Raw genomic sequence first — 26180 nt, forward strand, 5'->3', positions numbered from 1 at the left:
TAGCATGTAACTTCTGAAGGATTGAATTCCAAATACACAAAGTGAAAATGACTGCCTTGACAACGCATTATTATAGCGGCACCAGTTTTCTTGATAGGATGAAAATGACGCCAACAAATTAATCTGATGAAATATTTACGTGTCACCCACATTGCATCGATCATCAACATTATAGTACATTGAACTACTACTGCTGTATATATGATTTTGGTCATAGTAGATAACACATAAATCTGACCATCAAATCATTAATAGACTGCGTCAAAAAGAAAAGAAAAAGTTAACAAAAATTTCGACCTAGAAAATGTATGGCTGCATCATTATATAATTTTTTATTTTTTGGATCGGTAAGGCCTAGGGGGCATTGCAAATTTGCAATTGACAGGGACATCAAAACAAAAGCAAGGATAAGGGTAAGAAATAGTAGTGATAAGAAGAAGAAGAAGAAGAAAATATTATTATTATTATTATTGTTATTGTGTGAGAGAATAAGGTTGAGGAACTCTGGAGAAAATTTTCTGTCCAGGAGCAAGGATAGCCATGGGATCAAAAGCGGTCTTTCTTTCAACGAATCTGGACCATTGATGATTACCAAAGTGGTTGATCCAATCTTGTCGTGAGTGGTAGTGAGGGAAGTATAGCTTGAAATCAAAGGCTTTGGCTAAGCAAAGCTGAAGAATCTGACGGTTCTGTTCCACCAAGAGTTGAGGCGATGGTCCCTTTGGTGGTGCTGGACTAAACCTCAGCAATGCTACTATGTAGAATATGTCACTCTCTGGCACCACCACCGATTGTCTACTATCCCACCTGATCATCATAAAAAATTAATCACTAATTAATAATTAACCATGTCATTAATTAACATCTATATGGGTCAAAATTGAATGCGCGTGACTGTATGCAAGTAGCACACCCTGGCTGGCTGGCTGGCATGCAGAAACATTGGGCACGAGGTGGGTGGGGACCTTTGTTGTTATAATAAGAACGAAATTGAATTCCAATACAAGACCCAGCGTATAGCTCAGGAATTAAATCTTTTTTCTACGGCCCACATACATTATACAAACAAAACAAAAACAAATGTCCCTTAGCTTTTACCACTTGAGAATATATGGGAGTGGATCCTCTCCAGTGGAAAAAAAACTGGATGGTATTCAGTGGAAGATCTCACCCTTCATTGCATTCTCTCTCTCATTTATTTCTAGTCCCACTTATAGAATTAAAGGTGGGAGATTACACTTTATTCTCTCCAGTGACAAAAAAAATGTAGAGGATCCATTTCCAGAATATATGACCAAATTAAAACACCTTATTAATAAAAGAATAAAACATCTTATGATTATACATAAAAAATAAATTAAATTACACATATATTTATATATAAATATATTATTAATTAATTTTAATATACAAATAATATTTTTATACTATTATTATGTTTAACTCCCTCAAACAGTCTCATGTATTCGACTCACGCTCTAAATTTTAACTACCATCATGTGGTTTATTAATATTTGTGATCACCGTTATTAATTAAAATAATTAAATAATTTAATATATTTAATTAAATTATTATTTAATAATTTTTAATTTTAAATTTCAGATAAAAATAATTATACAAGTGAACCAGTCCACACCATATACACATAAAGTTCTTTATTACGAGTTTGACCATATATGTATATACTTACTTGTTTCTCAAGAGAGGGTAAACTAAGATGGGGCCATGGACACCGTCCTTGAGGATCTTCTTGAACACCTCGCTATCGAACTCGGAGATATTGGACTTTGAAACGAACAGGTTGAGCCAAGGGTGTGGCGCATCCCAAACGCCGTTGATTTTCGCATGCTCCTCGTCACGCTTTACACGTAGCAAGAACTCCGTGTATCCCATGTCCACCTGGAACTTGAGACCCTTGATGAATCGTAGCCGTCCAAGCAATCCATCAACAACCTATATGATAATAGGAGGGCATTTACGCCATCACACACACGGTTCATGGCTTCATGCTTTACAGATTCCAGAAAATGATGGCGTTTTGGCCATTTCTGGCAACTGTGGGGACCGTAACGTCAGCGAGATCTCAATGATCAGCACCGAAATTACCACAGTGCCATCACGATAAGTGCAAAGTACAGTCCCGTTTGGGTCATTTTTGCTAAGGCATGGGCCTTTTTATTTCACGAAAGCGTCAGAAAATCCAACGGAAGATACATCATTACTGTATTGTCAGTTTTCAGCACCCATTTCAAATGGAGACACAAAATTCTCAAATAATTTCTTATTATTACACTAGACTAGATAGCATTTCTTAACAATTTTTGTATTTTATAGAATAAGCACACATGACACGGTGGGCTATATGTGCGCCATTAAGTTTGGACGAGAATAATAATAAGCCGTCCTCCATTCATCACTCTAGTAGTTCCAACTCTACTATATCCGTCGTATATTCACCTGTTTTACCAGGGACCCACCCGTCTACGGTTAAGAGTTTTAATTAAGAGGGACCCAGTTAGCAACCACCGAGGTCAAAACAGAGTCATGATTGGCCCCTTAGGATATAATGGGAGTAAGGTTAGATACATACATACCGCATCAACACGGGAAGGGTTGTCTGAGTGACGATAGTGAAGAGCGAGCTCCAAGCAATAGAGAACAGGACCGGCAGAGGGAGGAATATGAATGGGGTCGAACACTTGTTGAGGGTCCAATGGCAAATTGGGCCACCCGTTAGAGGGGTCGTCACTGTTCACAAAAACGAACCCTTCCACGTAGTCGAAACACGATTCACCTTCTTCTCTTCTCACCAGCCACTCTGCATCGCTACTGAACTCCTCAAATTCACTGTAAACTACCCTTATCCATCTCACCTAACAAAACAAACCAAAACATAATCACCTTCTATCTACGTGTCGCACGCTCATGCGTCCCACCACCGAAAATTCGGGAGCTAATTAAAAATATGTCAATAAATAAACATAAAAAAAATACAATATTATTCACATACCGTATGTGGAGCTTCCTGAAGTACAATCCTGGCCCTAGTGATGATACCGAACTGACCTAGACCCCCAAGAACTGCAAAGAAAAGCTCTGGACTTTGCGTTTTTGAGCATACTATGGTTTCTCCTTTCCCCGTAACCACCTCCAATTCCGTTACGTTCGAAGTCTGCGGGCCGTAACGGAACGCTTGGCCGCTCACGCCTGCATATGACAGCGTTCCGCCAACCGTTAAGCTGAGGTAATCCGTCCAGGAGCGCGGGGCCAAACCGAACTCCGAAACGCAGCGTTTCAGGACGTCTTCCCATAATGCCCCTCCCGAAACGTCGACGTATGGTGCGCCGTTAATCCTCACGAGCTGGACAAGTTCGTTCATGGAGCGCATGTCGAGGACGAGACCATGCTCCGCCATGGCCTGACCATTGATGGAGTGGCCGTTCCCTCGTGCCGCCACCGTCAGAGTCGGAGACCTCCCCGCCGCTCTCACCACCCGAGCAACGTCGTCTGTGGTGTAGGGCCTTACGAGTGCCAAAGGCTTCACGAATTTCAAGCCGCCGAAGTCCTTGCTTGCTATTCCCAAGTCATCGGTGGTGATGGCTTGAACGCCAAGCGTTTTGGAGAGGCTGGAAACGACGTCGTCGTCGGGCTTCGGTTCGGCGTCATTTCCCGGCAGGAAGTGCTCCGCGCAAGCTATCATGTTGAGTTAGTTGTATGTGTGTTACCGGTTGCTCCGGTGACCGGTGAAGGAATGGTTCTTGCCCTTTGAAATTGAAGGCTTTGCTTGTATGTGTTGTTTTGTGTGCTGAGAGAAGGTTTGGCCTTAAATAGTGACTTCCTTTGTATTCATTTGGAATTTTCTTTCTTGAAGGATAAAAGCTAAAGAATAATGCTGCAAACCGCTACTACTCTTTTTTTACACCAACACTACAGTGGAGCATCTAATAAATCACACACAGTTTATAGGTTAAAATTCTTACTAGTCAAAACTTCTAAATTTTTATTTTAATAAATATATAAAAATAAAATAATAATTTAATTTTATATTTTCATAAAAATTTAAAAATATTTACTTTAATATAATGATAAATTTATACATATCAGTACGATAAAAATATAGACAAATAAAAATAAGATAAGTAGATTATATTATTTATATAAATATTTAGTTTTTTTATTTATTATATCATTGTATTTATTAAAATATCTTTACAATTTATTAAAAAAAGATAAAAATATTTTTTCTTTAATTTTATAAAAAAATATTTTTATTCTTTAATAAATTATAAAATATTTTAATAAATACAATAATATGATATATTTTTTAAAAAAAGAATTAAATACTTACGCAAATAATATAATCCACATATTATATTTTTAATTTATAATATAGTCTTTTAAGAGCATATAATAAATTTATAATTAATAAAAACTTTTAGATAATTTTTTATTTAACAAATATAAAATAAATACTGTGAGAATATATTAAGATTAATTAGTATTTATTAGAATTATTTAATATATTTAAATATTTATTATAAAATATTACATTTTTGTTATTATAATTTTTTTACCACATATAAATATCTTTTTATATTGTATCATTTTAAACAATTTTCGAATGCACTTAATAATACACAAATTTCTTTTTCAGTTTAGTCTCTTATTTCTAACAAATACATTAAAATTTAAATTTTTAATAATTTTTTAATTTATAAAATTAACATGAACTCTTATATATGATACCAGATAAATAAATCTTATTTTTATTTGTTTATATTTATGTGGTACAAATACTTATAAATATATTCCACGAATCTTCACCTATGATGGCAAGTAGTGTGCAACTAATTAACGATGAAGAGGATAATCAGCCCACAGTTTGATATATATGGAAATTAATGGACTATACTATAGTAAAAAATAAATGCAGCACACATTACACCTATTTTGAAAATTTCTCCACCATGAATTGAAATATTATGATTTATGACGTAATGATTTCGTTCAGTATCCTGTTGACGCTATGATCCTTTTCCACATCAACTGTCTGCCACTTATGTAATTTTCTTGAACTGCAATATTATTATATTCTTCCCAGGAGTGTATGTAGTGTTAAGTTGAACGTATCCTCATCGTCTTTCCCGACCCGTGAGCTTTTATATCGCTGAAAGTGGTAAGATATCATCATACCAATCAATTTATTTTATGAACTTCTCAATCAATTCTAATTTCGAGTTTTTAAACGCATCAACCTGATTTTTTTTTTAATAAATTTAGTCTTGATGTGATTAACAAATCATTTTAGAATATGTGATATTGCATGCTAGTGTTAGCTAGGTCTCATTCGGTAAAGCGACTAGTCTTTCACGGAGAAGTACTCACTTCATTTCGTATTGATATGTTTTTAATTTTAAAAAGTAAAATTCAAATTAGTTTATTTTTTATTCTATATATGTTTTTAATATTGATAAATAAATATTTTTTTATCATATTTATGTTTATTAAATATATTTTAGATATTAAAAATAATTTTACAAACTATAATTCTTAAATAACTTCTATTTTAAATTACTAAATAGTAAATATAACTATTATAACTTTTAAAAATTAATTTTAATAAATTATTTTAAAATACCAAAGTTTGATCAAAACAAAACATAGTATACCATTTATAATTAATGCCAGCATCCCACTAATCAGTTACCCAATCAATTATTGATTTCCTAGTGCCATGTTGTAATCAATTACCAATCAAAGCCATGTTAATTATTTGGCTGGATGCCTAATTTTTTTCCCAAAAAGGTTGTTTGGTTTTTTTAATCATATTTTATAATTTGACAAATTAAAGACTAATATGTTGGCTCCAAACTTCATTTAAAAATTTAGTATTAGCTAATAAATTATTATATATATAAAATAAAATTTAATTTTCAATCACTTGGTTAAACAGACGATTAAATTAACACTCGACCTATCCATGTTGTTATTCAAAAAGTTTGTTTTGGTTTGATAATTTGTTATCATTGTGCTTCATTAACTTGATTATTTCATTAATCAATTTGGAATAAGAATCTTCGTTCCTTTAATTCAATATAATATATCACATGATGAAATCATTTTAGTTAAGTGCGACGACTGTGCGGGAACAGATCAGGTTGTGGTTGTCCATGGAGGACCTATATTTATATTTATGATTTATGATTATTTTTATGTAACTATTATGTTAAAGAAGTTAAGTTTAAACTTTTCTGGAGTCCACATATGCAAATGAAATTTGAAGTGTTGTTGCCTATGAAATCGGAGATATTATTAGTGATAGTGTTTTTTTTTTTTTAATGAATATTGATTAATGAATAGGAGGACGACAAGTTACAAAAAGAGACGTCATGGCACAAAAAATTGCAAGGGAAGGCATGCGCATCGTGGGATGAGATGTTGCATGAAGTGGCACGGCGTTGTGGCAACCAGGGTTGGAGGAGGAGGGGCGCGGCGCCATGGAGAGAAGAGTTGAGGGGAGGACGTGACGGCGCACGAGGGGCAGACCTTGAGGGCGATTGAGAGGAATTGCAAATGGAGGACGCGACATCACGAGAAAGAGAAATTAGGGGGAGGCCGTGTTAAAAATTGAGGTTGGATGATGCGTGTTTTTGAAACTAATTTTAATTTTTGAAAATTTTAAAATAAATTTTTAAAAATTTTTTTAAAAAGTTATTCAAGTTGATTGTCTATAAAAAGTTGATTAGTTATATTTTTCATTACAAAATAATTTTTAATTTATTAATAAAACATTTATAACAAAAAATAATTATTATTACAAAATAAATTTATTTTTGTAACAATAAGACAATTAGTTACAAAAGTTTTTTATTTTTTGTAACAAAAATATTTTTTTATTATAAAATATATTATTTTTGTAAAAAAAAAATCTTTTTGCTGTAAAAATTTAAAATGTTTTGTAAGAAAAAGTCGTTTTGTTACAAAAGTTTAAAATATTTTTGTAACAAAAAAATGTTTTGTTGTAAATGCTCAAATATTTTGTAACAAAAAATTGTTTCATCGCAAAGTTTAATATGTTTTATAACGAAAAATTTTGTCATAAAAGTTCAATATATTTTATAATAAAAATGTGTCTTGTTGCAAAAGTTCAACATGTTTTACATTGGTAAGAGTTCATGAATAATTCTTCTAATAATAAAATATTGTGCATAATTTGAAATTTAAAAATTAAGTGATTAAAAAATAAGATGAACTGAACTTTGAATTTCGTATTTTTTGCTAAATTTTTTAAACTATTCCCTTCTTCTAAAGCTTAGTCCTAATCTCTTAATTTTATTAACACACACGAAATAAAAAGAACAAAGACAAATAAACAAGAGAAAAAAGGCAAAGACCGAAGAAGTGAATAAGAAAAAAATAAGAGCAGTTTAAGGGAAAAGAGAGAGAAAGAGAGAGAGAGATTCATCTAAATTATTCAAGATTTATTTTATTTATTCATCATTTTATTTTTTATAAATTATTATAGGTAATTAAATTAATTTTTTATAATTTAAATTTAAATCAATTAGAACTTTTATATAATTTTTATAATTAGACATTTTACATATGTAAAATTTTAATTTGAAAAATAATAAAAATTAAATATTTTAATTTGAATAATTAAAAATTTGTAGTTAATTTTATAAACTAAAAACATATTATTAAATTATTTTTTATTTAAATTAAAATAATTAATTAATACTAATTTATAAAATAATAAATAAATATTTTATATATTTTTAAAATAATTTGATTATAATACGTTTAATTTTAAATTACTACTTTACTCTATAATTTTATTAAAATCTTTTATGCTATACTTCTTATTTTTTTTAATCCTAATCCTAATTTTCAAATTAAATATATATACCTTATCCTCACTTACCCACTCAAGCATCAAGCATAAAGAGAAAGAAAAGAAAGAACATAGTACAAAAGAGATCAGAGAGGGATCAAGGAGAAGAAGAAAAGAAGGAGGAGAGAACGACGTCGAACAAGGAAGGAACCGCCACCACACTCTCTCTCTCTCTCTATCTCTCTCTCTCTCTCTCTCTCCGACACACACACACACACACTCATTTCCTTTTCTCACTGTGCAGCAGATGAAGCTTCCTCCCTCTTCTCGTCGTTGCTTCTCGCCTCAACGCGCCGTCGTGACTCTACTCCTCGCATTGCCATTGCTGACAGTTCATTAGCATGGCAACAGCTTCTCCTCTCTGTCCCTACTCTCTGTGCCAGCTTCAAACCAATACCCAAAGTCTTCTAACTCATGTCACTCTCAAACTCTCAGAGCATGTCTCTCCCTAAATTTGGCCCCTGTTCATTGTTCTTCTGCCTTTGTTTTGCTATGCTTCCATTGCTGTTTCATCGTGCTTCCACTACCGTTTCGTTGTGCTCAGCCTCTATTCTATCACATGTTCGAGTCTCTGTTCAGTCTCTGTTTTGCCGATGTTCAGCTGCGCTTCAACCGTTGTTCAGCTGCACTTCAACCGTTGTTCAGCCATCTCCATCGCATTTTGAAGTTTCACCTTCTCCCTCTTTTGTTGAATTTCAGAACATATGAAAGCCTCTGGTTATTTTAAGTTTTCTAAATTTTTGGTGTTTCTGGTTGTTACTTCCTTAGGATTTTCTTTCTGAATTTGTTTTTTGTCATAATTTTGGTTCTAAATATTTGGTTTCAATTTTTTTGGGCATATTTTTGTAGTTTGGTAAAGTGGGATTTTTTTTAAATTTTTTTGTTCAGATGTATTTTTTATTTAATTATTCAGTGTCGTGTTTAATATTTTTGCTAATTGTTGCTGTTTGTTCTTGATGATTGATGAGCGGATAATTTATACGCTTTTTGGCATTGTTTTTAGTATGTTTTTAGCATGTTTTAGTTAGTTTTTATTATATTTTTATTAGTTTTTAGTTAAAATTCACTTTTCTGGACTTTACTATGAGTTTGTGTGTTTTTCTGTGATTTCAGGTATTTTTTGGCTGAAATTGAGGGACCTGAGCAAAAATCTGATTCAGAGACTGAAAAGGACTGCAGATGCTGTTGGATTCTGACCTCCCTGCACTCGAAGTGGATTTTCTGGAGCTACAGAAGCCCAATTGGCGCGCTCTCAACGGCGTTGAAAAGTAGACATCCTGGGCTTTTCAGCAATGTATAATAGTTCATACTTTGCCCGAGATTTGATGGCCCAAACTGGCGTTCCAAATCAGCTCAAGAATGCCCGGCGTTAAACGCCGGAACTGGCACAAGAATGGGAGTTAAACGCCCAAACTGGCACAAAAGCTGGCGTTTAACTCCAAGAAAAGTCTCTACACATGAAAGCTTCAATGCTCAGCCCAAGCACACACCAAGTGGGCCCGGAAGTGGATTTTTATGTCATTTACTCATCTCTGTAAACCCTAGGCTACTAGTTCTCTACATATAGGACCTTTTACTATTGTATTTTCATCGAGGGATCTTAGATCATCTTTAGATCTTTGAATCTTTTGATCATTTTCGATCTTAGGATCATCTTGGTAGCTATCTTTGAGTAGTTTTATGCTATCTTAGATCACGGGAGGCTGGCCTCACGGCCATGCCTAGACCTTGTTCTTATGTATTTTCAACGGTGGAGTTTCTACACACCATAGATTAAGGTGTGGAGCTCTGCTGTACCTCGAGTATTAATGCAATTACTATTGTTCTTCTATTCAATTCAGCTTGTTCTTATTCCAAGATATTCATTCGCACTCAAGAACTTGATGAATGTGATGATTATGTGACGCTCATCATCATTCTCACTTATGAACGTGTGCCTGACAACCACTCCCATTCTACAAGCAAACAAGGCTTGAATGTTTATCTCTTGGACTCCTTAATCGGAATCTTCGTGGTATAAGCTAGAATTGATGGCGGCATTCAAGAGAATCCGGAAGGTCTAAACCTTGTCTGTGGTATTCTGAGTAGGATTCAATGATTGAATGACTGTGACGAGCTTCAAACTCCTGAAGGCTGGGCGTTAGTGACAGATGCAAAAGAATCAATGGATTCTATTCCAACCTGATTGAGAACCGACAGATGATTAGCCGTGCCGTGACATGGTGCGTTGAACATTTTCACTGAGAGGACGGGACTGTAGCCACTGACAACGGTGATGCCCAACATACAGCTTGCCATGGAAAGGAGTAAGAAGGATTGAATGAAGACAGTAGGAAAGCAGAGAGACGGAAGGGACAAAGCATCTCCATTCGCTTATCTGAAATTCTCACCAATGAATTACATAAGTATCTCTATCTTTATGCTTTATTCATATATCATTCATAACCATTTGAATCTGCCTGACTAAGATTTACAAGATGACCATAGCTTGCTTCATACCAACAATCTCTGTGGGATCGACCCTTACTCGCGTAAGGTTTATTACTTGGACGACCCAGTGCACTTGCTGGTTAGTTGTGCGAAGTTGTGATAAAGAGTTGAGATTGCAATTGAGCGTACCATGTTGATGGCGCCATTGATGATCACAATTTCGTGCACCAAGTTTTTGGCGCCGTTGCCGGGGATTGTTTCGAGTATGGACAACTGACGGTTCATCTTGTTGCTTAGATTAGGTATTTTGCTTCAGAGTTCTTAAGAATGAATTCTAGTGTTTCAAGGTGATGTTATTATCATCACCAAAGCTGATTGATTCTCATCAATTTAGCTCTTGAATGTAATGTCCTACTGAAGCTTGGCTAGCCATGTCTAATTACTTTAGACTAAAGCTTTAGACTAACATTGCATGATTCCTGGAATTCTCATTAAGAATTTTGATATCTTTATTTTCTGTTCCACTTAATTTTTGAAAAATCCAAAAAAAAAAATTTACAAAATCATAAAAACCAAAAATATTGTATGTTTCTTGTTAAGTCTAGTGTCTCATGTTAAGTTTGGTGTCAATTGCATGTTTCTGTTCTTCTTGCATTCATTCATGTGTCTTAAGTGATCTTCAAGATGTTCTTGATGATTTCCTTGCTCTAATCTTTAAATTCTCTTGTCTTGAGTATTTTTGTTGTTTCTCATGTGCATTCTCAATTTGTTAGTGTCAATAGTATACAAACTTCTAAGTTTGGTGTCTTGCATGCATTGTTATTTGATTTTAGTTGCATTTTGATTATTCCTCATTATTAAAAATCCAAAATTTTTTTTATTTGTGTCTTTTCAAGTCAATAATACAGAGAATTGAAGATTCAGAACATACAGCAGAGGAATTACACAGAAAAAGCTGGGCGTTCAAAACGCCCAGTGAAGAAGGGCAAACTGGCGTTTAAATGCCAGCCAGGGTGCCTGGCTGGGCGTTTAACGCCCAAAAGGGTAGAGCTTTGGGCGTTAAACGCCAGAATGTGCACCATTCTGGGCGTTTAACGCCAGGATGGCACAAGAGGGAAGATTCTGTTTTTAAATCAAATTTTTTTCAGGTTTTCAAAATTTTTCAAAATCAAATCTTTTTCAAATCATATCTTTTCAATCATATGTTTTCAAAATCAATTTCTTTCCATTTTCAAAAATACTTGCTATCAATTAATGATTTGATTCAACATTTCAAATATGTTGCCTTTTCTGTTGAGAAAGGTTTAATGTTTGAATCATATCTTTTCTTGTTAGCCAAGTCATTAATTTTTTAAAATCAAATTTTTTAAATTATTTTTCAAATCATATCTTCTCAATCAAATCTTTTTAAAACCATAACTTTTCAATCATATCTTTTTAATCACATCTTTATCAAAATAGTTTTCAATCATATCTTTTTACTTTCTAAATTCAAAATCTTTTTCAAAAATCACTTGATTTCTTTTCCACTCTTAGTTTTCGAAAATCAATTAGAGTTTTTCAAAATGTTTTTAAAATCTTTTTAATTTATTTTCAAAAATCTCTTCCCCTCTTCTCACATCCTTCTATTTATGGACTAACACTACTCCTCAATACACAATTCGAACTCCATCTTTCCTTGATAAGTTCGAATTTTCTACCTCTTCCTTCTATTTTTCTTTTCCTCTAACACCTCAAGGAATCTCTATACTGTGACATAGAGGATTTCATATTTTCTTGTTTTCTTCTCTTTCATATGAGCAGGAGCAAAGACAAAAGCATTCTTGTTGAGCCTGATCCTGAACCTGAAAGGACCTTGAAGCGAAAGCTAAGAGAAGCTAAGGCACAACTCTCTGTAGAGGACCTAACAGAAATCTTCAAAGAAGAAGAACCCATGGCAGCCAAAAACAACAACAATGCTAACAATGCAAGGAAGGTGTTGGGTGACTTTACTGCACCTACTCCTGACTTCTATGGGAGAAGCATCTCTATCCCTGCCATTGAAGCAAACAACTTTGAGCTTAAGCCTCAATTAGTTTCTCTGATGCAACAGAATTGCAAGTTCCATGGACTTCCATTGGAAGATCCTCATCAGTTTTTAGCTGAGTTCTTGCAAATCTGTGACACTGTCAAGACTAATGGGGTTGACCCTGAGGTCTACAGACTTATGCTATTCCCTTTTGCTGTAAGAGACAGAGCTAGGATATGGTTGGACTCACAACCTAAAGAAAGCCTGAACTCTTGGGAAAAGCTAGTCAATGCCTTCTTGGCAAAGTTCTTTCCACCTCAAAAAATTGAGTAAGCTTAGAGTGGAAGTCCAAACCTTCAGACAGAAGGAAGGAGAATCCCTCTATGAAGCTTGGGAAAGATACAAACAATTAATTAGAAAGTGTCCCTCTGACATGCTTTCTGAATGGAGCATCATAGGTATCTTCTATGATGGTCTGTCTGAACTGTCCAAGATGTCTTTGGATAGCTCTGCTAGAGGATCTCTTCATCTGAAGAAGACGCCTACAGAAGCTCAAGAACTAATTGAAATGGTTGCAAATAACCAATTCATGTACACTTCTGAAAGGAATCCTGTGAACAATGGGACAAATCAGAAGAAAGGAATTCTTGAGATTGATACTCTGAATGCCATACTGGCTCAGAACAAAATATTGACTCAGCAAATCAATTTGATTTCTCAAAGTCTGTTTGGAATGCAAGCTGCACCAGGCAGTACTAATGACGCTTCATCTGAAGAAGAAGCTTATGATCCTGAGAACCCTTCAATGGAAGAGGTGAATTACATGGGAAAACCCTATGAAAATACCTATAATTCTTCATGGAGAAATCATCCAAATCTCTCATGGAAGGATCAACAGAGACCTCAACAAGGTTTCAACAACAATAATGGTGGAAGAAACAGGTTTAGCAATGGCAAGCCTTTTCCATCATCTTCTCAGCAACAGACAGAGAATTCTAAGCAGAGCCACTCTGACTTAGCAACCATGGTCTCTGATCTAATCAAAACCACTCAAAGTTTCATGACTGAAACAAGGTCTTCCATTAGGAATTTGGAGGCACAAGTGGGTCAGCTGAGCAAGAAAATTACTGAACTCCCTCCTAGTACTCTTCCAAGCAATACAGAAGAAAATCCAAAATGAGAGTGCAAGGTCATCAACATGGCCGAATTTGGAGAGGAGGAAGAGGCAGTGAACGCCACTGAGGAAGACCTCAATGGACGTCCACTAGCCTCCAATGAGTTCCCTAATGAGGAACCATGGGAATCTGAGGCTCACACTGAGATCATAGAGATTCCATTGGATTTACTTCTGCCATTCATGAGCTCTGATGAGTATTCTTCCTCTGAAGAGGATGAGTATGTCACTGAAGAGCAAGTTGCTAAATACCTTGGAGCAATCATGAAGCTAAATGATAAGTTATTTGGTAATGAGACTTGGGAGGATGAACCCCCTTTGCTCACCAAAGAACTGGATGACTTGTCTAGGCAGAAATTACCTCAAAAGAGACAAGATCCTGGGAAGTTTTCAATACCTTGTACCATAGGCACCATGACCTTTAAGAAGGCTCTGTGTGACCTAGGGTCAAGTATAAACCTCATGCCTCTCTCTGTAATGGAGAAGCTAGGAATCTTTGAGGTGCAAGCTGCAAGAATCTCACTAGAAATGGCAGACAATTCAAGAAAACAAGCTTATGGACTTGTAGAGGATGTTCTGGTAAAGATTGAAGACCATTACATCCCTGCTGATTTCATAGTCCTAGAGACTGGGAAGTGCATGGATGAATCCATCATACTTGGCAGACCCTTCCTATCCACAGCAAAGGCTGTGATTAATGTGGACAGAGGAGAATTAATCATTCAAGTGAATGAAGGATCCTTTGTGTTTAAGGCTCAAGGATATCCCTCTGTCACCATGGAGAGGAAGCATGAAGAGCTTCTCTCAAAACAGAGTCAAACAGAGCCGCCACAGTCAAACTCTAAGTTTGGTGTTGGGAGGACACAACCAAATTCTAAGTTTGGTGTTGAACCCCCACATTCAAACTCTAAGTTTGGTGTTGGGAGGTTCCAACATTGCTCTGAGTATCTGTGAGGCTCCATGAGAGCCCACTGTCAAGCTACTGACATTAAAGAAGTGCTTGTTGGGAGGCAACCCAATGTTATATTTAATCTATTTTCCTTTGTTATTTTATGTTTTCTGTAGGTTGATGATCATGAGAAGTCACAAAATCAATTGAAAAAGTAAAAACAGAATGAAAAACAGAAAGAAAAATAGCACACCCTGGAGGAAGACGCCAGTAAGGGTAGCAAATGGGCGTTTAACGCCCAGTCTGGCACCATTCTGGGCGTTTAACGCCAGAAAGGGGCACCAGACTGGTGTTAAACGCCAGGAAAGGGCAAGAAGTTGGCGTTAAATGCCAGAAATGGGCACCAGCCCGGCGTTTAACGCCAGAATTGGCATAGAGAGCATTTTTTGCTCGCCACTTGGTGCAGGGATGACTTTTCCTTGACACCTCAGGATCTGTGGACCCCACAGGATCCCCACCTACCCCACCACTCTCTCTTTTCTTCACCCATTCACCAATCACCTCAACACCTCTTCCCCAAAAACCCTTCACCTATCAAATCCCATATTTCTCTTCACCACTCACATCCATCCTTCATAAAACCCCACCTACCTCACCATTCAAATTCAAACCACTTTTCCTCCCAAACCCACCCTCCCATAGCCGAACCCTACCCCTCTCTCCACCCCTATATAAACCCATCTTCACCCCTTCATTTTCCCACAACCTAAACACTACTTCTCCCCCTTTGGCCGAACCACAAAGCCATCTCCATCTCCTCTATTTCTTCTTCTTCTACTCTCTTCTTTCTTCTTTTGCTCGAGGACGAGCAAACCTTTTAAGTTTGGTGTGGTAAAAGCATTGCTTTTTGTTTTTCCATAACCATTTATGGCATCCAAGGCCGGAGAAACCTCTAGAAAGAGGAAAGGGAAGGCAAAAGCTTCCACCTCCGAGTCATGGGAGATGGAGAGATTCATCTCAAGGATGCATCAAGACCGCTTCTATGAAGTTGTGGCCTTGAAGAAGGTGATCCCTGAGGTCCCTTTCAAACTCAAAAAGAGTGAATATCCGGAGATCCGACATGAGATTCGAAGAAGAGGTTGGGAAGTTCTTACCAACCCCATTCAACAAGTCAGAATCTTAATGGTTCAAGAGTTTTATGCCAATGCATGGATCACCAAGAGCCATGATCAAAGTGTGAACCCGAACCCAAAGAATTGGCTTACAATGGTTTGGGGGAAATGCTTAGATTTTAGTCTGGAAAATGTAAGGTTGGCATTCAACTTGCCCATGATGCAAGGAGATGAACACCCTTACACTAGAAGGGTCAACTTTGATCAAAGGTTGGACCAAGTCCTCATAGACATCTGTGAAGAGGGCGCCCAATGGAAGAGAGATTCAAGAGGGAAGCCTGTTCAACTGAGAAGGCATGACCTCAAGCCCGTGGCTAGGGGATGGTTGGAGTTTATCCAACGCTCAATCATTCCAACTAGCAACCGATCCGAAGTTACTATAGACCGGGCCATCATGATTCATAGCATCATGATTGGAGAAGAAGTAGAAGTTCATGAGGTTATAGCCCAAGAACTTTATAAGGTGGCAGACAAGTCCTCTACCTTGGCAAGGTTAGCCTTTCCTCATCTCATTTGTCACCTCTGTTATTCAGTTGGAATTGACATAGAGGGAGACATCCCCATTGATGAGGACAAGCCCATCACTAAGAAAAGGATGGAGCAAACAAGAGATCCCACTCATCATGAAATCTCTGAGATACCTCAAGGGATGCACTTTCCTCCACAAAACTATTGGGAGCAAATCAACACCTCCCTAGGAGAATTGAGTTCCAACATGGGACAACTAAGGGTGGAGCACCAAGAACATTCCATCCTCCTCCATGAAATTAGAGAAGATCAAAGAATCATGAGAGAGGAGCAATAAAGGTGGTGGACGAAATTGTGATCACTACAACTTCGCACACCTAACCAGCAAGTGTACTGGGTCGTCCAAGTAATAAACCTTACGCGAGTAAGGGTCGATCCCACAGAGATTGTTGGTATGAAGCAAGCTATGGTCACCTTGTAAATCTTAGTCAGGCAGACTCAATTGGTAATGGATGATGAATAAAACATAAAGATAAAGATAGAGATACTTATGTAATTCAGTGGTGGGTATTTCAGATAAGCGTATGAAGATGCTTGGTCCCTTCCGTCTCTCTGCTTTCCTACTGTCTTCATCCAATCCTTCTTACTCCTTTCCATGGCAAGCTTATGCAAGGGTTTCACCGTTGTCAGTGGCTACCTCCCATCCTCTCAGTGGAAATGTTCAACGCACCCTGTCACGGCACGGCTATCCAGCTGTCGGTTCTCGATCGGGCCGGAATAGAATCCAGTGATTCTTTTGCGTCTGTCACTAACGCCCCGCCCTCAGGAGTTTGAAGCACGTCACAGTCATTCAATCATTGAATCCTACTCAGAATACCACAGACAAGGTTAGACCTTCCGGATTCTCTTGAATGCCGCCATCAGTTCTTGCCTATACCACGAAGACTCTGATCTCACGGAATGGCTGGCTCGTTTGTCAGGCGAGCGCTCGGTTGTCAGGCGATCAACCATGCATCGTGTATCAGGAATCCAAGAGATATTCACCCAATCTAAGGTAGAACGGAGGTGGTTGTCAGTCACACGTTCATAGGTGAGAATGATGATGAGTGTCACGGATCATCACATTCATCAAGTTGAAGAACAAGTGATATCTTGGAACAAGAACAAGCGGAATTGAATAGAAGAACAATAGTAATTGCATTAATACTCGAGGTACAGCAGAGCTCCACACCTTAATCTATGGTGTGTAGAAACTCCACCATTGAAAATACATAAGAACAAGGTCTAGGCATGGCCGTGAGGCCATCCTCCCAGTGATCAAAAGATTCAAAGATCTCAAGATGTCTAATACAATAGTAAAGGGTCCCTTTTATAGGAAACTAGTAGCCTAAGGTTTACAAAGATGAGTAAATGACATAAAAATCCACTTCCGGGCCCACTTGGTGTGTGCTTGGGCTGAGCAATGAAGCATTTTCGTGTAGAGACTCTTCTTGGAGTTAAACGCCAGCTTTTATGCCAGTTTGGGCGTTTAACTCCCACTTTGGTGCCAGTTCCGGCGTTTAACGCTGGGAAATCTGAAGGTGACTTTGAACGCCGGTTTGGGCCATCAAATCTTGGGCAAAGTATAGACTATCATATATTGCTGGAAAGCCCAGGATGTCTACTTTCCAACGCCGTTGAGAACGCGCCAATTGGGCTTCTGTAGCTCCAGAAAATCTACTTCGAGTGCAGGGAGGTCAGAATCCAACAGCATCTGCAGTCCTTTTCAGTCTCTGGATCAGATTTTTGCTCAGGTTCCTTAATTTCAGCCAGAAAATACCTGAAATCACAGAAAAACACACAAACTCATAGTAAAGTCCAGAAAAGTGAATTTTAATTAAAAACTAATAAAAATATACTAAAAACTAACTAGATCATACTAAAAATACACTAAAAACAATGCCAAAAAGCGTATAAATTATCCGCTCATCACAACACCAAACTTAAATTGTTGCTTGTCCCCAAGCAACTGAAAATCAAATAAGATAAAAAAGAAGAGAATATACTATAGACTCCAAATTATCAATGAAACTTAGCTCCAAATTAGATGAGCGGGACTAGTAGCTTTTTGCCTCCGGACAGTTTTGGCATCTCACTTTATCCTTTGAAATTCAGAATGATTGGCTTCTTTAGGAACTCAGAATCCAGATAGTGTTATTGATTCTCCTAGTTAAGTATGATGATTCTTGAACACAGCTACTTTTCAGATTGTGACTCAGCTTTGCTAGAGTCCCCAATTAGAGGTGTCCAGGGTTCTTAAGCACACTCTTTTTTCCTTGGATCACACTTTATTTCTTTCTTTTTCTTTCTTTTTCTCTCTTTTTCTCTTTTCCCTTTTTTTTCATTTTTTTTTGTATTCACTGCTTTTTCTTACTTCAAGAATCATTTTTATGATTTTTCAGATCCTCAGTAACATGTCTCCTTTTTCATCATTCTTTCAAGAGCCAACAATTTTAACATTCATGAACAACAAATTCAAAAGACATATGCACTGTTCAAGCATACATTCAGAAAACAAAAAGTATTGTCACCACATCAAACTAATTAAGCTAGTTTTAAAGATGAATTTGAAATCCTAAACTTCTTGTTCTTTTGTGATAAAAACAGTTTTCTTTTAAGAAAGGTGATGGATTCATAGGACATTCATAACTTTAAGGCATAGACACTAAGACACTAATGATCACAAGACACAAACATAGATAAACATAAGCACTAAAATTCGAAAAACAGAAAAACAAAGAACAAGGAAATTAAAGAACGGGTCCACCTTAGTGATGGCGGCTTGTTCTTCCTCTTGAAGATCCTATGGAGTGCTTGAGCTCCTCAATGTCTCTTCCTTGTCTTTGTTGCTCCTTTCTCATGATTCTTTGATCTTCTCTAATTTCATGGAGGAGGATGGAATGTTCTTGGTGCTCCACCCTTAGTTGTCCCATGTTGGAACTCAATTCTCCTAGGGAGGTGTTAATTTGCTCCCAATAGTCTTGTGGAGGAAAGTGCATCCCTTGGGGCATCTCAGGGATCTCATGATGAGAGGGGTCTCTTGTTTGCTCCATCCTTTTCTTAGTGATGGGCTTGTCCTCATCAATGAAGATGTCTCCCTCTATGTCAACTCCAACTGAATAACAGAGGTGACAAATGAGATGAGGAAAGGCTAACCTTGCTAAGGTAGAGGACTTGTCCGCCACCTTATAGAGTTCTTGTGCTATAACCTCATGAACTTCTACTTCTTCTCCAATCATGATACTATGAATCATGATGGCCCGGTCTATAGTAACTTCAGACCGGTTGCTAGTGGGAATGATTGAGCGTTGGATAAACTCCAACCATCCTCTAGCTATGGGTTTGAGGTCATGCCTTCTCAATTGAACCGGCTTCCCTCTTGAATCTCTCTTCCATTGGGCGCCCTCTTCACAAATGTCAGTGAGGACTTGGTCCAACCTTTGATCAAAGTTGACCCTTCTTGTGTAAGGATGTTCATCTCCTTGCATCATGGGCAAGTTGAATGCCAACCTCACATTTTCCGGACTAAAATCTAAGTATTTCCCCCGAACCATTGTAAGCCAATTCTTTGGGTTTGGGTTCACACTTTGATCATGGCTCTTGGTGATCCATGCATTGGCATATAACTCTTGAACCATTAAGATTCCGACTTGTTGAATGGGGTTGGTAAGAACTTCCCAACCTCTTCTTCGGATCTCATGTTGGATCTCCGGATATTCACTCTTTTTGAGTGAAAAAGGGACCTCGGGGATCACCTTCTTCAAGGCCACAACTTCATAGAAGTGGTCTTGATGCACCCTTGAGATGAATCTCTCCATCTCCCATGACTCGGAGGTGGAAGCTTTTGCCTTCCCTTTCCTCTTTCTAGAGGTTTCTCCGGCCTTGGATGCCATAAATGGTTATGGAAAAACAAAAAGCAATGCTTTTACCACACCAAACTTAAAGGTTTGCTCGTCCTCGAGCAAAAGAAGAAAGAAGAGAGTAGAAGAAGAAAATGAGGAAGAAGGGAATGGCTTTGTGTTCGGCCAAAGAGGGGGAGAAGTGGTGTTTAGGTTGTGTGAAAATGAAGGAGTGAAGAAGGGTTTATATAGAGAGGGGGGCTCATGGTTCGGTCATGTATGGGGGTTTGGGAGGGAAAGTGGTTTGAATTTGAAGGGTGAGGTAGGTGGGGTTTTATGAAGGATGGATGTGAGTGGTGAAGAGAAAGATGGGATTTGATAAGTGAAGGGTTTTTGGGGAAGAGGTGTTGAGGTGATTGGTGAATGGGTGAAGAAGAAAGAGGATGGTGGGGTAGGTGGGGATCATGTGGGGTCCACAGATCCTGAGGTGTCAAGGAAAAGTCATCCCTGCACCAAATGGCATGCAAATTTGCGTTTTTAGCCAATTCTGGCGTTAAACGCCGGGCTGGTGCCCATTTCTGGCGTTTAACGCCGAGTGATTGCCCTTTTCTGGCGTTTAACGCCAGTCTGGTGCCCCTTTCTGGCGTTAAACGCCCAGAATGGTGCCAGACTGGGCGTTAAACGCCCAACTGCTAGCCTTACTGGCGTTTAAACGCCAGCAACATCTTCCTCCAGGGTGTGCTATTTTTCTTTCTATTTTTCATTCTGTTTTTGCCTTTTCAATTGATTTTGTGACTTCTCATGATCATTAACCTACAGAAAACATAAAATAACAAAGGGAAATAGATAAAATATAGTAAGATTGGGTTGCCTCCCAATAAGCGCTTCTTTAATGTCAGTAGCTTGACAGTGGGCTCTCATGGAGCCTCACAGATGCTCAGAGCAATGTTGGAACCTCCCAACACTAAACTTAGAGTTTGACTGTGGGGGTTCAACACCAAACTTAGAGTTTGGTTGTGGCCTCCCAACACTAAACTTAGAGTTTGACTGTGGGGGCTCTGTTTTGAGAGAAGCTCTTCATGCTTCCTCTCCATGGTGACAGAGGGATATCCTTGAGCCTTAAACACAAAGGATTCCTCATTCACTTGAATGATCAGTTCACCTCTATCAACATCAATCATAGCCTTTGCTGTGGCTAGGAATGGTCTGCCAAGGATGATGGATTCATCCATGCACTTCCCAGTCTCTAGGACTATGAAATCAACAGGGATGTAATAGTCTTCAATTTTCACCAGAACATCCTCTACAAGTCCATAAGCTTGTTTTCTTGAATTGTCTGCCATCTCTAGTGAGATTCTTGCAGCTTGCACCTCAAAGATCCCTAGCTTCTCCATTACAGAGAGAGGCATGAGGTTTACACTTGACCCTAAGTCACACAGAGCCTTCTTGAAGGTCATGGTGCCTATGGTACAAGGTATTGAAAACTTCCCAGGATCTTGTCTCTTTTGAGGTAATTTCTGCCTAGACAAGTCATCCAGTTCTTTGGTGAGCAAAGGAGGTTTGTTCTCCCAAGTCTCATTTCCAAATAACTTGTCATTTAGCTTCATGATTGCTCTACTCTCCTTTTGGATTTCTTCTGTATTGCTTGGAAGAGTACTAGGAGGGAGTTCAGTAATTTTCTTGCTCAGCTGTCCCACTTGTGCCTCTAAATTCCTAATGGAGGACCTTGTTTCAGTCATGAAACTTTGAGTGGTTTTGATTAGATCAGAGACCATGGTTGCTAAGTCAGAGTGGTTCTGCTTAGAATTCTCTGTCTGTTGCTGAGAAGATGATGGAAAAGGCTTGCCATTGCTAAACCTGTTTCTTCCACCATTGTTGTTGTTGAAACCTTGTTGAGGTCTCTGTTGATCTTTCCATGAGAAATTTGGGTGATTTCTCCATGAAGAATTATAGGTGTTTCCATAGGGTTCTCCTAGGTAATTCACCTCTTCCATTGAAAGGTTCTCAGGATCATAGGCTTCTTCTTCAGATGAAGCATCCGTAGTACTGTTTAGTGCATTTTGCATTCCAGACAGACTTTGAGAAATCAAATTGACTTGCTGAGTCAATATCTTATTCTGAGCCAATATGGCATTCAGAGTATCAATCTCAAGAACTCCTTTCTTCTGATTTGTCCCATTGTTCACAGGATTCCTTTCAGAAGTATACATGAATTGGTTATTTGCAACCATTTCAATTAGTTCTTGAGCTTCTGTAGGCGTCTTCTTCAGATGAAGAGATCCTCCAGCAGAGCCATCCAAAGACATCTTGGACAGTTCAGAGAGACCATCATAGAAAATACCTATGATGCTCCATTCAGAAAGCATGTCAGAAGGACATTTTCTGATTAATTATTTGTATCTTTCCCAAGCTTCATAGAGGGATTCACCTTCCTTCTGTCTGAAGGTTTGGAGTTCCACTCTAAGCTTACTCAATTTTTGAGGTGGAAAGAACTTTGCCAAAAAGGCATTGACTAGCTTTTCCCAAGAGTTCAGGCTGTCTTTAGGTTGTAAGTCCAACCATATTCTAGCTCTGTCTCTTACAGCAAAAGGGAATAGCATAAGTCTGTAGACCTCAGGGTCAACCCCATTAGTCTTGACAGTGTCACAGATTTGCAAGAACTCAGCTAAGAACTGATGAGGATCTTCCAATGGAAGTCCATGGAACTTGCAATTCTGTTGCATTAGAGAAACCAATTGAGGCTTAAGCTCAAAGTTGTTTGCTCCAATGGCAGGGATAGAGATGCTTCTCCCATAGAAGTCGGGAGTAGGTGTAGTAAAGTCACCAAGCACCTTCCTTGCATTGTTGGCATTGTTGTTATTTTCGGCTGCCATGGGTTCTTCTTCTTTGAAGATTTCTGTTAGGTCCTCTACAGAAAGTTGTGCCTTAGCTTCTCTTAGCTTTCGCTTCAAGGTCCTTTCAGGTTCAGGGTCAGCTTCAACAAGAATGCCTTTGTCTTTGCTCCTGCTCATATGAAAGAGAAGAGAACAAGAAAATATGGAATCCTCTATGTCACAGTATAGAGATTCCTTGAGGTGTCAGAGGAAAAGAAAAATAGAAGGAAGAGGTAGAAGAATTCGAACTTAGTGAGATAGAGTTCGAATTGTGCATTGAGGAGGAGTGATACTCCGTAAATAGAAGGATGTGAGAAAGAGGGGAAGAAAATTTTTTCGAAAATTAAATGAAAGATTTTGAAAACATTTTGAAAAACTTTAATTGATTTTCGAAAACCAAGAGTGGGAAAGAAATCAAGTAATTTTTGAAAGAGATTTTGAAATTAGAAATCAAAAAGATATGATTGAAAACTATTTTTGAAAAAGATATGATTAAAAAGATATGATTGAAAAGTTATGCTTTTAAAAAGATGTGATTGAAAACAATTTTAAAAGGATTTGATTTTAAAATTAATGACTTGGCTAACAAGAAAAGATATGATTCAAACATTAAACCTTTCTCAACAGAAAAGGCAACATACTTGAAATGTTGAATCAATTCATTAATTGATAGCAAGTATCTTTGAAAAAGGAAAGAAATTGATTTGAAAAGATTTGATTGAAAAGATATGCTTTGAAAAAGATTTGATTTTGAAAACTTTGAAAACTTGAAAAAAAATTGATTCGAAAACAAAATCCTCCCTCTTGTGCCATCCTGGCGTTAAACGCCCAGAATGGTGCACATTCTGGCGTTTAACGCCCAATGCACTACCTTTTTGGGCGTTAAACGCCCAGCCAGGCACCCTGGCTGGCGTTTAAACGCCAGTCTGTCCTTCTTCACTGGGCGTTTGGAACGCCCAGCTTTTTTTTGTGTAATTCCTCTGCTGCATGTACTGAATCTTCAGTTCCCTGTACTATTGACTTGAAAATAGAACCAAGATCATATAAACAATGCATGCAAGACACCAAACTTAAAATAAGACTCTAGACTCAACAAGAAACATAAAGTATTTTTGGTTTTTATGGTTTTTATAAATTTTTTTGATTTTTTCGAAAATTAAGTGGAAAAGAAAATAAAGGTATCAAAATTCTTAATGAGAATTCCAGGAATCATTGCAATGCTAGTCTAAGACTTCGGTCCAGGAATTAGACATGGCTTCACAGCCAGCCAAGCTTTCAAAGAAAGCTTCGGTCCAAAACACTAGACATGGCCAATGGCCAGCCAAGCCTTAGCAGATCATTGCTCCAATAGCAAGATTGATAGAAATCAACAAGCTCTTATGATGATCAGTTGAAACCTCGGTCCAATAAGATTAGACATGGCTTCACAGCCAGCCAGACTTCAACAGATCATCATGAAACTCTAGAACTCATTTTTAAGAATTCTGAAAAATACCTAATCTAAGCAACAAGATGAACCGTCAGTTGTCCATACTCGAAACAATCCCCGGCAACGGCGCCAAAAACTTGGTGGATGAAATTGTGATCACTACAACTTCGCACAACTAACCAGCAAGTGTATTGGGTCGTCCAAGTAATAAACCTTACGCGAGTAAGGGTCGATCCCACAGAGATTGTTGGTATGAAGCAAGCTATGGTCACCTTGTAAATCTTAGTCAGGCAGACTCAATTGGTAATGGATGATGAATAAAACATAAAGATAAAGATAGAGATACTTATGTAATTCAGTGGTGGGAATTTCAAATAAGCGTATGAAGATGCTTGGTCCCTTCCGTCTCTCTGCTTTCCTACTGTCTTCATCCAATCCTTCTTACTCCTTTCCATGGCAAGCTTATGCAAGGGTTTCACCGTTGTCAGTGGCTACCTCCCATCCTCTCAGTGGAAATGTTCAACGCACCCTGTCACGGCACGGCTATCCAGCTGTCGGTTCTCGATCGGGCCGGAATAGAATCCAGTGATTCTTTTGCGTCTGTCACTAACGCCCCGCCCTCAGGAGTTTGAAGCACGTCACAGTCATTCAATCATTGAATCCTACTCAGAATACCACAGACAAGGTTAGACCTTCCGGATTCTCTTGAATGCCGCCATCAGTTCTTGCCTATACCACGAAGACTCTGATCTCACGGAATGGCTGGCTCGTTTGTCAGGCGAGCGCTCGGTTGTCAGGCGATCAACCATGCATCGTGTATCAGGAATCCAAGAGATATTCACCCAATCTAAGGTAGAACGGAGGTGGTTGTCAGTCACACGTTCATAGGTGAGAATGATGATGAGTGTCACGGATCATCACATTCATCAAGTTGAAAAACAAGTGATATCTTGGAACAAGAACAAGCGGAATTGAATAGAAGAACAATAGTAATTGCATTAATACTCGAGGTACAGCAGAGCTCCACACCTTAATCTATGGTTGACGAATGGATTTTTGACGGTTTAGAATTTCATAAATGAATTCTCGTTGTAAAGTATAGTTTCTAAACCAAACAACAATCCTTTCGTACAAAAATTTGTTTGTCACAAGTACAAACCCCTAAAATCTATAGACCGAAGTATTTAAACCTCGGGTCGTTCTCCCTAGGATTTACAATAAAGTGTCTTGTTATTGGTTGTGAGTTATTTTGGGGTTTTAGATGAGAAACATGAATAGTAAATGGTAAGGAAACTTTATTAACAAAATGGTCTTGGCAAGATTTGGTTGTCAAGGGTCTTCATCATTATCACTAGCCACAAGTATGGTAGTTGCAAGGATTAATCCCACTTAGTCATCCTTAAATCAACTAACAAAGGAAAGTCAAGTGAGTTATATCAATCCTAGTCCATAAGTCCTAGCTTTCCACTAATTGGATTAATGAAGGCTAGAATTAATGGCTATCAACTAGCAATCAATTGGACACTAGTGACTCAAGAAATCCTAAGTTACCTTCTCAAGCCAAGAACATAAAATTCTAGTCTAACATTCTTCCAAGCATTTCATCAAACACTTGGAAGGCACAAAAGAAAAGTATAGTAAATCACAACAAGAATGAATTCTAACTACAATTGAATGTAAAGAATTAACAACAACAATCAAGGAAATCTCAATTATCATGAATTACCTCAAATTGCATTATTGAAAGAAAATAAAGAGAACAAGAGTATCTCAATTACAAAACCTAGAAACAAAATAAGAGAAATTACAACAAGAGAATAGGGATAGAGAGAAGAACCAAAGTGTAGCAATCATCAATTGAAGGTAGAAGTAGAAGGATACTTGAATTAAACCTAGAACTATGAGATCCTAATCTAACCCTAATTCCTAATCCTAGAGAGAAGTGAGAGCTTCTCTCTCTAAAA

The 26180-nt window shown here is 37.7% G+C and overlaps 1 protein-coding gene and 1 non-coding gene across 2 annotated transcripts; one reads left to right on the forward strand and one right to left on the reverse strand.

Annotated features, from left to right (window-relative positions):
- Nucleotides 1-443: 443 nt before the first annotated feature.
- LOC130958042 (cytokinin dehydrogenase 7) lies at nt 444-3871 on the reverse strand. Its single transcript, XM_057884929.1, has 4 exons — nt 3012-3871; nt 2596-2874; nt 1692-1954; nt 444-807 (listed from the first exon to the last, which is right to left on the reverse strand). The coding sequence occupies exons 1-4, from the start codon at nt 3699-3701 to the stop codon at nt 474-476; spliced, it is 1566 nt and encodes a 521-aa protein (XP_057740912.1). The 5' UTR covers nt 3702-3871; the 3' UTR covers nt 444-473.
- Nucleotides 3872-22274: 18403 nt separating this feature from the next.
- On the forward strand, nt 22275-22382 carry LOC130959628 (small nucleolar RNA R71). The gene has a single exon (XR_009078700.1). It is a non-coding gene; the product is annotated as a small nucleolar RNA R71 (small nucleolar RNA).
- Nucleotides 22383-26180: the final 3798 nt, after the last annotated feature.

This window comes from Arachis stenosperma, chromosome 10 (genome assembly GCF_014773155.1).
Source record: "Arachis stenosperma cultivar V10309 chromosome 10, arast.V10309.gnm1.PFL2, whole genome shotgun sequence".
NCBI lineage: Eukaryota > Viridiplantae > Streptophyta > Magnoliopsida > Fabales > Fabaceae > Arachis > Arachis stenosperma.

Excerpts from the sequence above, each read along its gene's own strand:
- LOC130958042 (XM_057884929.1), bottom strand. The coding sequence starts at position 3,701 with ATGATAGCTTGCGCGGAGCACTTCCTGCCGGGAAATGACGCCGAACCG. Across the intron at positions 1,955-2,595 it reads ACCCTTCCCGTGTTGATGCG|GTTGTTGATGGATTGCTTGG; the intron begins GTATGTATGTAT and ends ATTATCATATAG. Across the intron at positions 808-1,691 it reads TACCCTCTCTTGAGAAACAA|GTGGGATAGTAGACAATCGG; the intron begins GTAAGTATATAC and ends TATGATGATCAG.